General features: G+C 47.4%; 6 protein-coding genes across 6 annotated transcripts; 3 read left to right on the top strand and 3 right to left on the bottom strand.

The window, feature by feature from the left end:
• Positions 1 to 181: 181 nt before the first annotated feature.
• N7479_000880 (putative F-box and JmjC domain protein) lies at positions 182 to 1,795 on the bottom strand (the record flags this gene model as incomplete). Its single annotated transcript, XM_057248578.1, has 2 exons — positions 182 to 1,376; positions 1,512 to 1,795. 2 exons carry the CDS (start codon positions 1,793 to 1,795, stop codon positions 182 to 184), a joined length of 1,479 nt encoding a protein of 492 aa, XP_057113010.1.
• A 536-nt stretch (positions 1,796 to 2,331) lies between these two features.
• Positions 2,332 to 3,845, top strand: tif1 (putative eukaryotic translation initiation factor 4; the record flags this gene model as incomplete). Its single annotated transcript, XM_057248577.1, has 5 exons — positions 2,332 to 2,365; positions 2,515 to 2,589; positions 2,649 to 2,717; positions 2,776 to 3,134; positions 3,192 to 3,845. The coding sequence occupies 5 exons, from the start codon at positions 2,332 to 2,334 to the stop codon at positions 3,843 to 3,845; spliced, it is 1,191 nt and encodes a 396-aa protein (XP_057113009.1).
• Positions 3,846 to 5,247: 1,402 nt separating this feature from the next.
• On the top strand, positions 5,248 to 6,157 carry N7479_000878 (fumarylacetoacetate hydrolase family protein; the record flags this gene model as incomplete). Its single annotated transcript, XM_057248576.1, has 3 exons — positions 5,248 to 5,303; positions 5,400 to 5,611; positions 5,730 to 6,157. 3 exons carry the CDS (start codon positions 5,248 to 5,250, stop codon positions 6,155 to 6,157), a joined length of 696 nt encoding a protein of 231 aa, XP_057113008.1.
• A 348-nt stretch (positions 6,158 to 6,505) lies between these two features.
• Positions 6,506 to 6,914, top strand: N7479_000877 (uncharacterized protein; the record flags this gene model as incomplete). Its single annotated transcript, XM_057248575.1, has 2 exons — positions 6,506 to 6,553; positions 6,666 to 6,914. The coding sequence occupies 2 exons, from the start codon at positions 6,506 to 6,508 to the stop codon at positions 6,912 to 6,914; spliced, it is 297 nt and encodes a 98-aa protein (XP_057113007.1).
• Positions 6,915 to 7,186: 272 nt separating this feature from the next.
• Positions 7,187 to 8,717, bottom strand: N7479_000876 (glycosyltransferase family 1 protein; the record flags this gene model as incomplete). The annotated part of the gene is made up of 2 exons (XM_057248574.1): positions 7,187 to 7,454; positions 7,513 to 8,717. 2 exons carry the CDS (start codon positions 8,715 to 8,717, stop codon positions 7,187 to 7,189), a joined length of 1,473 nt encoding a protein of 490 aa, XP_057113006.1.
• A 3,044-nt stretch (positions 8,718 to 11,761) lies between these two features.
• N7479_000875 (cytochrome P450) lies at positions 11,762 to 13,703 on the bottom strand (the record flags this gene model as incomplete). The annotated part of the gene is made up of 7 exons (XM_057248573.1): positions 11,762 to 12,158; positions 12,225 to 12,496; positions 12,545 to 12,792; positions 12,849 to 13,000; positions 13,062 to 13,253; positions 13,313 to 13,445; positions 13,505 to 13,703. 7 exons carry the CDS (start codon positions 13,701 to 13,703, stop codon positions 11,762 to 11,764), a joined length of 1,593 nt encoding a protein of 530 aa, XP_057113005.1.
• Between the last annotated feature and the right edge of the window lie 125 nt (positions 13,704 to 13,828).

Below are 13,828 nucleotides of genomic sequence, written 5' to 3'. Positions count from 1 at the left end.
TCATAATTTGCAGATTCGGGGGCAGGCGTAGAGACAATGATCCGTATGTCCAAATTGGAACTAGTTTTGGTACTGAAATTGATGGGTTTGGAAGCCCTTTCCGGTGGAGAATGGTGCTGGTCTGTGGTGGCGACCTCATGGTTTTGTGGCCCCATCATTCTCTCCATATAGCATTAATAGTTCATGGAACCTCAACATCACTCCCATCATCGCCAAATCCAAAACTGAATCCGCCTCTTTCGGTGTCTTGCCCGTCAGGGGTGTCATTTGTTTTCCCATGGACAATATCCTCCCATTTACGCTTCTTGCCTTCACTCTTCTTCTGCAGCTCATCCCAAGCCTGTTCCAGTAGATCGGGATATGACTCACGCATGCCGGTCATGAATCGCTCACACGGATTAACCACGTTCTTCCGGAATCCAGACACCTGGTCCGGCTTGTTAGACAAAAAATCTAAGGCAGCGCCGAGATGGCCTCGGGGAATAAAGTTCTGCGTAATAGCGATTGACGGCTCCAGATTGACCACCAAATGCCACCACCCAGACGGAACGTGTAAGATCTCACCCTCGCCACAGATCCCTTCCACACATCCTGGAGTCCGGCGTGCCTCGGCATGGAAGCCCAGTAGCCATTCGGCAATACTTAGTGGAGAAGTCACCTCACTCTGATCATCCGACACAAACACACCCGGAGGCGGGGGCAGTTTGGTGCTGGATGGGAACATAATCCAATATTTAGGACCGCGTAGCACGGCGTTCCAGGCACTGGTGGCATTGGGGTCTTTATGGAACTTGCTGCCAGACCGCTCGGGCCCGATAATCAACCACTGATGATCAGGGCGGTCGTCACCGAGCACGGAGAAGAAGTCTTCAGCAAAGCACGCTGGGGGCCAGTATGATGCGTCTGGTATGGTTTCTGGAGATCCGACTGACAATCCCATCTTGGAGACGAAGGACCGGTCGAATAGGTACAGCGGGCTCTCGTCGGAGTTGTCTGCCATGTAGTCGCCGTAAGTGCGCATGGCCCAGTCCACAGCTTCAGCACGGAATTTGGTCTTTCCATATCTGGCGAGCAGTGATCCGACAGTCCAATTCTTGTATGCTGGCCAGGCCTTGACAGGCTCGGTCAAGATGAATGGTCGGTCGGTCCAATTTGCTTGGAATTCCTCTGGTGACAGGTCTGGGAGTCGTGCAATTTGGTTCCGCGCCGGGATCTTGGAGACATAAGGGTCGAGTGAGATATGGGCGCAGTTGAACGGCCGGTATAGAGAATCGGAGAATAGTTGGGAACAGTCCATCATGGGCACCTTAGAGGCAGGGATGTTGAGATATGTCGACCGCCATGTCCCTCGCCATGTGAAATCTTCTCTTTGGTCACTGCAACCAGACTTAGTATGAATACCATTTTTATTCATTAGGACATTGTTATATTATGAAGAAGTGCGGTGCTCAAAACCAAAACATGACTTGGATCTACATAAATTCAACTGGATCTGCAGGCTGGTGGCTTACCGAACAAACAGCGCTTTCCACAGTTCCTCAGCCCGGGTAAACGCATAGAAAGCCTTGCATGTCCGCCCGATTCTCAACAGGCTTGGTCCGTCGAAGCCCTCCAACAACAACAAAATTAGTTCGTCTGGCAGATGTTGAAAGGTCCCTATGGCGTTGCGAAGACTCCAGGTAGCCAGCAGAGCATTTCCACTTGGCTTCACGCCTAGTGGGTGAGAAGGAATAGCCTTCTTTACAATCTCTGCATCCTGTGGTGGATGACTCGGCAGCGATATGATGTGAGGCATGATCTGAGGCTGGCACTTTTAGGGCTTCAAAGGTTCTTCTTAGTGGTGATTGAGCCCAACTAGAGGGTAGTTCACCAAATGAATGGGAACAAGTGAAACTGAATTGACAGAGTCCAAGATAATGAACAGATGAACAATTTGCACAACACCAATTAAACCCAAAAATAAGATATAGTCAACAAGAGGATGTTTTCATGTTCATCTCTCACTCTAAACTCGCTTGGGCTTGGCCCCACCCAAAAAGGGAAAGCGGTGGAATAATGCCCCGTAAAAAAAAAAAGCGTAGCAAATGGCGCCGCAGTTGTGGCCATTCGATTTTTTCGCTTTTCTTCTCTTCCTCTTCCCACCCCATTTGTGAATTTCACATCCAACCACAATTTTCAACATTTCCTAGTATCCTATCAAAAGACTCTTTAATAAAGAGTCTGAGGTACTAGAAGTCAACTTTCCCACGCAGCGAATCTACACTTCGCTAAAACTACCCCACCACACCGATCACAGCCAACGCCTGTGATCCTTTCTACAGAACCGCAAATATGGCTGATAAGGGACTTGAGGATCTTGCCGAGGGTATGTCTCTAATTCCCGTTACTTTGTGATTAAGGACCCGTTACTTGGCTTTCGTTGGAAATCGCGATCGCGATCACCTTCAGTCTTGGGTGGCGCCAGACAGGTCAGGTGTTAGTGTGACAAGAAACTAATTCCAATTTTCATTACAGGGCAGATCGAGTCTAACTACGATGAGGTTACCGACTCCTTCGACGCTATGGACCTGAAGCCCGAGCTGCTTCGCGGTATGTACCCCTTGGTCTTATCAGGTGGGGTTGAAAAAAAAATACTGACGGGATTGCAGGTGTCTACGCTTACGGTTTCGAGCGTCCTTCCGCTATCCAGCAGCGTGCTATCATGCCCATCATCAAGGGTGAGTTTTGCTTTATTTCGAACCCACTTTTAAATTTGCGCCTAACCTGTGAGGTCAGGCAACGATGTTATCGCCCAGGCTCAGTCCGGTACCGGTAAGACCGCTACCTTCTCCATCTCCGCCTTGCAGAAGATCGACCCCGAGGTCAAGGCCTGCCAGGCCCTGATCCTTGCTCCCACCCGTGAGCTGGCTCAGCAGATCCAGAAGGTCGTTGTCGCCATTGGTGACTTCATGTCCCTTGACTGCCACGCCTGTATCGGTGGTACCAACGTCCGTGAGGATATGAACGCTCTCCGCGCCGGCCCCCAGGTCGTTGTCGGTACCCCCGGCCGTGTCCAGGACATGATCCAGCGCCGCGTTCTGTCCACCACCGCCATGAAGCTCTTCATCCTCGACGAGGCTGATGAGATGCTCTCGGTAAGTTGCTGTAATTGATATTATGTGTATCAAATGGTTCTAACTTCTTTTTTTCAGCGTGGTTTCACCGAGCAGATCTATGACATCTTCCAGCTGCTTCCCCAGTCTACCCAGGTCACCCTGCTCTCCGCTACCATGCCCCAGGACGTCCTTGAGGTCACCACCAAGTTCATGCGCGACCCCGTCCGTATCCTGGTCAAGAAGCAGGAACTCACCCTTGAGGGTATTAAGCAGTTCTACATTGCTGTTGAGAAGGAGGAGTGGAAGCTCGATACCCTCTCCGATCTCTACGAGACCGTCACTATTACCCAGGCTGTCATCTTCTGCAACACTCGCCGAAAGGTCGACTGGCTTACCGACAAGCTCACTGCCCGTGATTTCACCGTCTCCGCTATGCACGGTGATATGGAGCAGGGCCAGCGTGATGTTATCATGAAGGAGTTCCGCTCCGGTTCTTCCCGTGTCCTGATCGCCACTGATCTTCTGGCCCGTGGTATCGATGTCCAGCAAGTTTCCCTGGTCATCAACTACGATCTCCCCGCCAACCGTGAGAACTACATTCACCGTATCGGTCGTGGTGGTCGTTTCGGTCGTAAGGGTGTTGCCATTAACTTCGTCACCGCTGACGATGTTCGCATGCTCCGCGAAATCGAGCAGTTCTACTCCACCCAGGTTGAGGAGATGCCCATGAACGTGGCTGACCTCATCTAAACACCCTAACTCTTGACGTCTTGATGCGGTTTATGATCGCAGAATCTGCGTTAAAAGTGGCTTTCTGCGTTTCCGCCTGCAGTGTGTTGAGAAAGTGAATTGGGCTATGCTACTACATATTGAGTCGATAAATCGACGCCCAGGCCGTTTTCTCAGCCCTTGCTATGGTTTCCTTTGTCTTGCACTAACGGAGATGAGACATGTTTGCGTTCACCTCTTGCTGCTCCGTTTTATCCTTTTTTTTTATGCATTTCCCCTGTTTTACCCTCGTCTGTATCTAGCTCGCTCAGGTTGGTTAAGGATGCTGCCTTTTCTCGTACTTAATCAATAGACCGGGCCAAAATGTGACTTGTTCCTCAGGGCGTTGTCCTTGAACCATATTAAAACCTGTATTCTGATTATTGAGTAGATATACCTAGTGTAGCCGCCGTCGACTTCTCTCCACTTGTTCGATAACAGTCTGAATTCGGTTTGTATTATAGTTCTCAACTCTGGCGATTGTGGTAGGACCAAAGTGGGACACATGTGCAATTTGAGCCCTCTTGACAGCCTTGGAGCCTCGATGGTCTCGGCTCCTGGACATTTGTCCTTGGTAGCCTAAGACTTTGTCACGAGTTGGAGAATGAGGCTGTACTTTCTGGCGTCCTGAATCTTTCACCACCCCGTATACTCTCGTACAGCGGAATCTTCCCCGATTGGTCGTAGTCAAGAGCCACAAGTTCAGAACTCGCAAGGAAGGTCGGAGGTTGTCATCCAGGCCTTCTCTGGAAATACGCTGTCAGCGCTTGGAATGTGTGAGCTTCTAACGGCACCTCTACCTTGTTAATTCCAAGGCTTTCCGGAATTTCCAGTCCCTTGGCTCATTCTATGTCTATCTTCTTATTTGTCTTTTATGGACACTGAATTGCTCGGAACATGTTCCGATGCTCGGACCGGCGAGCCGATGGAGGGAGGTTGCTTGATATGAAAACGGTTGATATCTCAACTCTCAGATAATGACAAGCTGTAATTTAAAGAATATACTGTGATCATATTCGAACTCTTTTGTTGGATAATAACCCATTTACGTTGAAGTTGAGAGGTATATAATTCGTTGATCAAACATAATATATATCATGAGCCATACATACAGTAATGGAGGTTGATATCAGGTTGGATAGTACCCTGAATTATTATTAAAACCTATACTATCAAACGTATCGATACGTACTATGTATCTTCCTCTTCATTTTCCTTTCCAGCGTCTTAGTCTAATGGGTAAAGATACAAGCGGTCGGCGCAGATAGTTCTGGAGTTCTCCGCATTTTTCGGAGGACACCCGAACCTCCGATTGACGCTCCCCCACGACTTCTTTCTTTAATTCCTCTTCTTTGTCAATCACATAGCCTCGATTTCGCCCAAAATGGCTTCTATCCGCGCGAACTGCCGCAAGGTTATGTGCATCGGCCGCAACTATGCGTGAGTCTCCCTGTCTCCTTGCGCCCCGTTTCCCTCGGGAGCTCCGACAGCGATGTCGCTTTCTCTCACAATTGCTAACAGCGTGAGTTGATACAGCGATCACATTACTGAGCTCAATAACACAGCTCCTAAGCAGCCATTCTTTTTCCTCAAGCCTGTATCCTCAATCCTCTCCCCCGGCTCGGGTCCCGTCCTCCGTCCCAAGGGCGTCAGCTTGCACTATGAGGTTGAATTGGGTCTGGTGATTGGCAAGACTGTGCGCGATCTCGATCCCAACGATGAGAAGGCTGCATTGGACTCGATTCAGAGTGAGTACAGCATGAAATCCAGATCTGAAGGACATACCGCATTTTATACCACAGCGGTGGACCAAGGACATGAGCTCGAAGTAGCAAGTCGCTAATACAATCCCATTGAGGTGAACAGGCTACGTGCTCGCCATTGATATGACAGCTCGCAATGTGCAAGACGAGGCCAAGAAGAAGGGTCTTCCCTGGTCCATCGCTAAGGGCTTCGACACCTTCCTCCCTATCTCGCAGGAGATTGCCAAGTCGCGCATCCCTAACCCTCACGACGCGTTCCTGCGCCTGAGTGTTGGCAATGCCGAGCGCCAGGCCGACTCGACTAGCCTGATGCTGTACCGTATTCCCCAGCAGCTGGCGCAGATCTCTCGCGTGATGACCCTGGAGAAGGGTGATATTGTTCTTACCGGTACGCCCAAGGGTGTTGGACAGGTTAAAGCGGGCGATGTTATGAGGGCAACGATTGAGGTTGATGGGAAGGAGATTGAGGAGGGACGAATTGAGGTTGAGGTGCAGGACCGGGAGGGGCGGTATGAGTTCAAGGAGACTTAAATTTGTCTTTTGAGGATTGTACATTTTGACTTATAGAGACTAGAAGTATATATGGTGAAATGATCATTTACGGATTCAAAGACAAAACTGTCGAACCGGGAGTGTGCCTATCATCTACCGGGGATACATTCAAATGACAAATTAAAAAAAACCAAATAAACAATGTAAACAATGTAATCAAATTCAGGGACCGGAGCATTCATAATATGAAGCTCCCATCAGAGTCAAGAGTACGAAGGCGAGTGAATCTGTAAATGGCGGGTTCCATCTGCCAAGACATTGCAATGTTTGGCTTTGAGTTGGATACCGAATGTCTCTCTCGACTCCAACATCACTAGATCCATCAACATGCAAGTTGCAGAGATTCTCTCAGATATCAATTCCCTGAGAGTTTGCGTAAGTATCGCGCTTCCTTTCTCCTGTCCCACTACACCGATAACACGGCCAAGCCGCGTCTTAGATACCGGATTCCACCGGGCAATATGACAATGCTGACAACATGTCACAGGGTCACAACGAGGCCCTGGCACTGGTGAATGTACACAAAAATGCCACAGGCTCAGATTCAACCGAGTCCTGTAGCGCATTGGCAGATAAGAGCAAGGCAGATGACAAGGCCGATCTTCGTCGTGCAAAGGAGCTAGTTGAGCTACACTACGAGGTCAAGGCGCGACATGCCAATGGAACTGTCGATGAGGAGCTGAATCAAGTTCGACAAGATGTCCGGCGAGTTTTGAGAGAGCTGTCGACTGTCTAATCACAGTCACGAGACTTCTGCTTGAATATGCCCAGGTGGGCATGGGCGTCGAGGATCGCGGTTGCTGTTTTCCCTCTCCTTCCATCCTTCACGATTTATACGACCGAGTGAATGGATTTCGATTAACTAGTTTAGTCCAAATATTATATTGGATGGCTGTTGCCTTGGTCTTTACCTATGACCTTCTTCCAAATGCATGCGCGCACGCCCCCAGCCTTGACAGGGGTACTGCGGAGCCCATGAGTTAATGTATTTATTGCATCTACAAACGGTCACATCTCTTTCTGGATGTACTGTACGATATGATCATGAGCAACTACACGTCCTTCTGTTGTCTCGCACAAATCTCCAATCGCCTTAGCCCGCGTCTGAATCTCCTTATCCTTCAGCACTCGCAATAGGGCCGAAGATAGTTCTGATCCATTTATCTTCGGTGCCACTTTGCGGCTTCCGTGTAAGCCAATACCTAGCCACTCTACTCGGGCCGGACAATCGTATGTGTCGAACCACTGGGGCAGAATGACCTGCGGAATACCAGCCCTGGGAAGAGATTTCAGCACTTCTTTTCTCGTCAATGTATAAATCCAAGGAAACTTACTTGCATGCTTCGAAAAATGAGTTGGCTCCTCCATGGTGGACATATGCAACTATATTACCGCCTTCCAAAAGAGATATAATCTCTGGCTGGATCCATTTAACAACCCTCACTTTATCAGAGTTGACAAGAGGTCCGAGAATAGTCTTGACCGTCGGGGAACTTTCCCAGTCATATTTGAGCTTCCACAAGACCTGCATGTTAGGAAATTCGAGCAAAACAGTCTGTATTGCCATCGTCATCTCCATTGTATCATTCTCTGGAGCCTGAACATGCGATCCAAGACATATCAAAATTGTTGGCTCCTTTAACCATGAATCTAGTGCTTCATCGCTTTTTAGAAGTGACGGAGATAACCGGAGGATCGGGCCGCAGCTGATGACATTATCCGGGACGTATAACGGGTAATCCATCTCTCGGAATGAAGGTGAAAGGTGCAGATGGTCTTCACAGTAAGGCGCCACGTGGGGAAATACAGTCCGAATTCCTGCTTTCTTTCGAATGTCCAGAAGATTGCGCAAAGATTTCCCCCATCGAACAATAAATTCAAAGCAAAATACCATGTATATATTTGCAAGGATGAGATTCCATGGTAGGGGATATGGATATCCAGATCCGGTGCTAAAGATTCGAGTCAGCGAGATCCTCAAACTCTGCCTATAAGATAGAATTGCCCACAGAGGGTATTTCCAAAGAATTCCAGCTTTCGGTTGGATAGTTACCACAATATCTTTCAAAGGCACAGGCCAAAGTATCACTATTCGTGTGTCAATACTGCGAGCAGCATCTAGTCCTAGATGCAACAGTGGATCTGCAACCACGACGACCGGACGAACATCTTTCAAAATTTCGAGACAGCTTCGGAATGACCCTATATACTCGGCAGGCTTCCATCCCAGTACGGAGACGTTGATTATGTTACATGCATCATGGGTTCCGGCAAGCCCTGGCAGGTGACATATATCCGGTGTTGTACGGGTCACGATCTCAGTCATGCACGGTCCTGAAATTGGATGAAAGTGTATGACTTGGTCGTAGCCCGCTTGATCATTTATCGCTTGCACACGAGCCGATAAGTCTTTGAACGAGGCGATGTGGACTTCGAACTCGCCACGGCGCAGAAACTCTTCGGCTACTGCAACTGCGACGTTGGACTGTCCATGCTCGGGACTTGTGAGGAAAAGAATGTTGTGTTTTGTAGGTGACATTGTGTTCTTTATTTCGACCGATTTTTCCATGGTGTGCAAACCAAATAGCTGGTTCCTGAGTATAGGTTTTATTTAAGCGTCTAAACACACATCTAGCCCTTATAAGATTGCATTGTCGCATTCTTTGAATACTAGCCGATGTGTGGTTACTCAGGGATGATTGAATCGGAAAAACCACAGTATTAATGGCTTAACGATTTCATATTAATTTGATAGGGAAGGTAGTAGCCAATTGTCATATTTGTGGCCAATCTCATAAAAGTCCCGGGTCCAATAATCTGGCTTGTGTACCATTGAAGATCCTTTAATCAATGAGAATACTTACTCTCATAGTACTGGGAACATGGACCTCAGATAGATGAGAAGAAATGAACAAACTAATGACTTATATCTAATCATCGACCCAAGTATCCAAGATTTCGTAAACAGCCAACAGTGACGGCCAAGCCGACCAAGTTTAGTGACAACAAGAACCAAAATGCAGTCCGATAGCCGCTCATCCATACCTCCGGGGATTTGAGCAAGGACGTACTCTGGTCGGGGGGATGGAGTAGTTGTGTGCTGACATCGTTTGAAATAAGTGCAGTCAGTGTCATGCCTAGGGAGGCTCCAATCATTGCCACAGTGCATAGCACTCCCATTGCAAGCCCCTGAGTCTCAGATGGAAAAGATCCAGCGACCATCATTGCGGCAATTGGGATAACGGAATTTGATCCCACTGAATTTAATAGAACAACGGGCATTGCGCATTTCCAGCGAGACCAAACTGGGCTCAAAGTAGCCATCAAGAACGGAGAGAAACTAGAGAGCACTATTGCAATGATGAGGATCTTGTTGACTCGAACACGAGATAAGTAAAGTCCAGTGAGTAGACTGCTCAGGGAACCAGCGATTGGGATTGCCAGATACTGCCAAGATGATTGTAGAATCGAAAGCCCTTGTGCCCGTTGGAATACGAAGATGATAAGCTGCGAAGTAGAGTGAGAACATGCGTAGACAAAGAAGATAACCAGACCGATGGAAAGAAAATGACGGTTTGTCCAAAGAGAGTTCTGAATGTTCTGTGTGTTGTCCCTTTCCCAGCAATCATGCCAGAACAGGAAAGCGACAAGGAGGATCCAACCGAGAGCGAGGGGAACGAAGAGGCTCGATCTGCCAATGCTTGCCACATTGTTTGTGATAACACTAGTTGTCATTTGATCAGCGTTCTGAAAATATAGAACATAATTGGAATGGGGATACGTACGCCAAAGCAGAGAAAAGGAGTCCCATCAATGAACTAGCAAGCAGAGTTCCAGACCAATCGATATCTTCAGCCAGTTCTGTCCATGGGATATATTTTGGGTCTTGGGGTTGTTGGGGAATCCTCCGAATTGATAGGAGAACCCCAAATATGCTCAAAATGGTGGCGCAATGAAAGCCCCATCGCCAGCCGATAGTCTCGGAGAGTACTCCACTCAGGATGATGCCTACCCCAGAACCAATATATTGACTTGCACTCGTACAGGAAAATGCGAAACTGCGTAACTTCCCAACTGGAAGATTCTCCGTGTGAATACTCGTTGCAGAAACAAAACACATTGGGTAAGCCACACCAGATACAAATCTCACTGCAATAAGGTGTACGCCACTCCGGGCAAATCCGCTAGCCAGATGACAAAGAGTCTGTAGAAAGTACCCAGATAGAAATGTCCTTCTGCTGCCTAGGACATCTGCCAAAGATCCTGCCAGCAGGAATGTGCAACCTTGAGCAAGATAGTACATTGACATTGGCCTGTCAAGTTGTGAGCTTGGCATTCTGTGAGCTGGCTTGGGCACTGGATATGTCGCTCACCATAATTCAACCCCAGGGTCTAATCCGAACTCGGATGAAAATTTTGTGATATTGAGAGTGACTAGGCCATTCACTGCACTGGCAATAAACAATATCGAGGTAGTGCAAATTACGATAACCAGTCCATGGTGAGAGCCGGTGGTTTCCGAGTGAGTGAAGGGGGTCCCGAGAAGCGGCTGATCCTCGGGGATCTGAAGATCATCTAAACATTCATATTCCGACAGAGTAAGTCTATCTTTGTGCATCATTGAATGTTTGAGATGTCTAACATTTTGAAAAGGAATATTTTCAATCCAGGAAGAAATAAAAAAGCAAATAAAGCCGACGAGCTGAATGTATTGTAATCTTAGCTACCAATCACATCTTGGTCCACTATGCCCCTTGGCAGCTTGGTATTCATGTGATTTTTAGTATTCTTGGTGTTTTTCAGTGTTTTGCCTTGACTCTTTCATAAATCTGACTTCTTTGTTTTATATTTCCTATAACTCGTGATCGGTTGCATGTATATTACAACTCAAGGTGTTAAATATAAAATGGAAGATTAAAAAAAAAAAGGCTGGCGTAGGGTGGCTGCATTGTTCCCTTTTGAGACAACTTCAATCTTCATGAAATTCATAACAGTTACCTCCTACCTCCTCGTGGAAAAGCTAGGAAACCATCATTCTCCCGATTGGAGATACATTTTGATGGTGATACTTTGTATCGACTTCCAACTTATGCTTCCGGTAGATGATTTACACGTTTCTCTTGAATTCTTCATTGTTGTGACAGGCCCTTGGTCTTTTAGGTCGTCGACATACCCCGCAAACTGGGTCCAAAACATTTAATTTCGGTGCAAGAGGTGGCCAAACACTGCAAGATAAATGACTGCTGGATAGCGGTTGGAAATAAAGCGTGGGATTTCACGCAAAGCGCACTGGAAACAACTGAGATTTATTGGAATCACTAATGTTTCACAGGCGCATCCGGGGTTGCTGAACACAAAGGACATCGATCATCTGATGACCACCACAAATGCCAATGCTCGGCGAGAACCCAAACTATAAACATGATTTGTTATTTCAAGGGGTCATTATAGCAGGTAACATCCTAGTCCTCAAATCAAGATCATCCGGAGTCAAAAACAAAAATGACATGAAAAACGCCATATAAAAACGCCATATATCAAGCAGGTAGTCAGCAAAACAATCATGCGCATTTCAAATGAAAATCATGATTGAGTATTCGTCAAGTCTGGTGCATTACTCGCCTCCCATGGATGTTTCTGCTCCACTGAACGAATTAGGGATTCATGAGCTGCACTGCGAGGTTCGATGTGGAACTTCCATGGTACCGGATGACTGGCAACCCCAGGCTGGAATTTTGGTTGGACCTCAACTTCTTTCCCATTTTCAATAGCTTTCCCGATATTAAAGACCGCAAGCGATTGCGCTGCACTCAAATACAGTGTTTCATCTGCCAAGTTGCGCGCGGGACAGATGCGACGCCCAAATCCAAAGATAAGATCGTGAGGGTCAAATTCGGGATCACGTTCATCAGTCCCCAAAAAGCGCTCTGGTCTGAATACCATTGGATCACGATAAACAGTAGAATCGTGCGTCATAGCCCTTTGGTAGGTGTTAGTAGACTATCATAAATCTGTGAGTCAGTGCATTAGCTGACTACAGACTTACCAGATGTTAGGCATCAGCAATGACCCCTTGGGGATGAAATATTCTCCCCAGGTATCATCTTCACTTGACGCGTGGGGAAGTCCCATAGGTGCCACCGGATGCCATCGTAAAACCTCCTTGACCACAGCATCGATGTACGGCAAACGAGAGCGATCGCTTGCTTTCGGAAGTTGGCAAGGCCCCAAAACCCGATCGATCTCATCTTGAGCTTTGGCTTGCACCTCTGGATATAACGTCATTGCAAGGAAAAAGCATTCGATAGCACACACAGTCTAGAGAATCTCAGTCAAAGACCAGGAAGAAAGGGCCAAGAATCTCACAGTATCAGCACCAGCTGCATAAAGTGACGCAGCTGTCCACTTTGCAACAAATTCATCTTCCGACCCACGTTGAGGGCACCCTGTTGTTTTGAATAAATTAGAGAGATACGACGGCTGATGCCGATCTTCTTCCATTTGCCGCTGGACAAATGCATAGGGCGTTTCCGCAACAGTCATGAGATTCTTCTTCCATGCCTGAGCTGTGCGCTTGAAACCTGCACCGGGAAGCCAGGAGGGAATGTATTTCACTGTTTTCAGTTAATACCTCCTCAGCAACTAGTGCAACGCGAGTATAGAGACATACGAGCTGGAATGATATCAACCAGCCAGGCACCTGGTATAGCGGCTTGGGAAAAATGGTCAAGGGCCAGGTTTGAAATATGCACCAACGGATCCCGCTTGTGCGGCTCAATCGTATACCCATATGTAATTTTAAGAATGATTGCACCAGCTTCTCTGTAAAAATATAAGATAGAAGATCTTAGAGTTGAAAGGGGTCATTGCGATATCGACTCACGTCCGAATATGCTCCAAGAGCTTCATCTGATCCTCGAGGACGCGAAACAGAAAGCGGTGGGTTTCTATCTCTTGCAAAGGATTTAACTGGGCCACGGCCGACTCAGATCCAATGAATGGTTGCACTGCCTTGCGATAGGAGCGAAATCGAGGAGAGTATTTGATCAGTCCCAAAAAATGTTCCCATCCCACCCTAAATGTTGGTTATCAGTTTGTCAACCCCGTGTCCAGATTCTAAAAGGAGATGCTAACATTTCGCATGCAAAAACTTGATTTGGCCGCGAGGAGTATATGGAAGAACGCTTCACTAGTAGTTCTATAGCCGATTTTGCATCATTCAATATTACGATGGTTTGTCCCATCACCGTGATAGAGCTGACAGGTCCTGGAGATTCATTACATTAGCCTGCATTTTGACAACCAAGCACCGCCGTAAAAGCAAACCGTAAGCCTCTTTATGTTTAAGCCAATGCATGCAATCTTGTGTTCCCGAGGGCGGTAGATCATATATGTTGCCAAGTACCGGTATTGGCCTCGGGCCTGGTGGCAGTGGGGCAACAGGCCTCTGGCGGGTGAACAGGATCTTGGTGACATAGAGGACGAGGGCTCCTAGCAACAAACTCAAGAGGACGGCAAATGACATCGATGTGAATATACTAAGAAACAAAGATGGCGAGGGAAATGAAAAGGGGTATAAAACAAGTAATCTATATGGCACCTCCCAACCGTTTCTATTTGATGTCACCCATTGCCATTATTGGCGACTTG

This window comes from Penicillium vulpinum (assembly GCF_028829585.1).
Source record: "Penicillium vulpinum strain IBT 29486 chromosome Unknown utg000001l_segment0_segment0, whole genome shotgun sequence".
NCBI classification, from domain to species: domain Eukaryota; kingdom Fungi; phylum Ascomycota; class Eurotiomycetes; order Eurotiales; family Aspergillaceae; genus Penicillium; species Penicillium vulpinum.
Note: the sequence above shows the minus strand (reverse complement) of the source record. Positions and strands in the feature narration are given on the sequence as shown.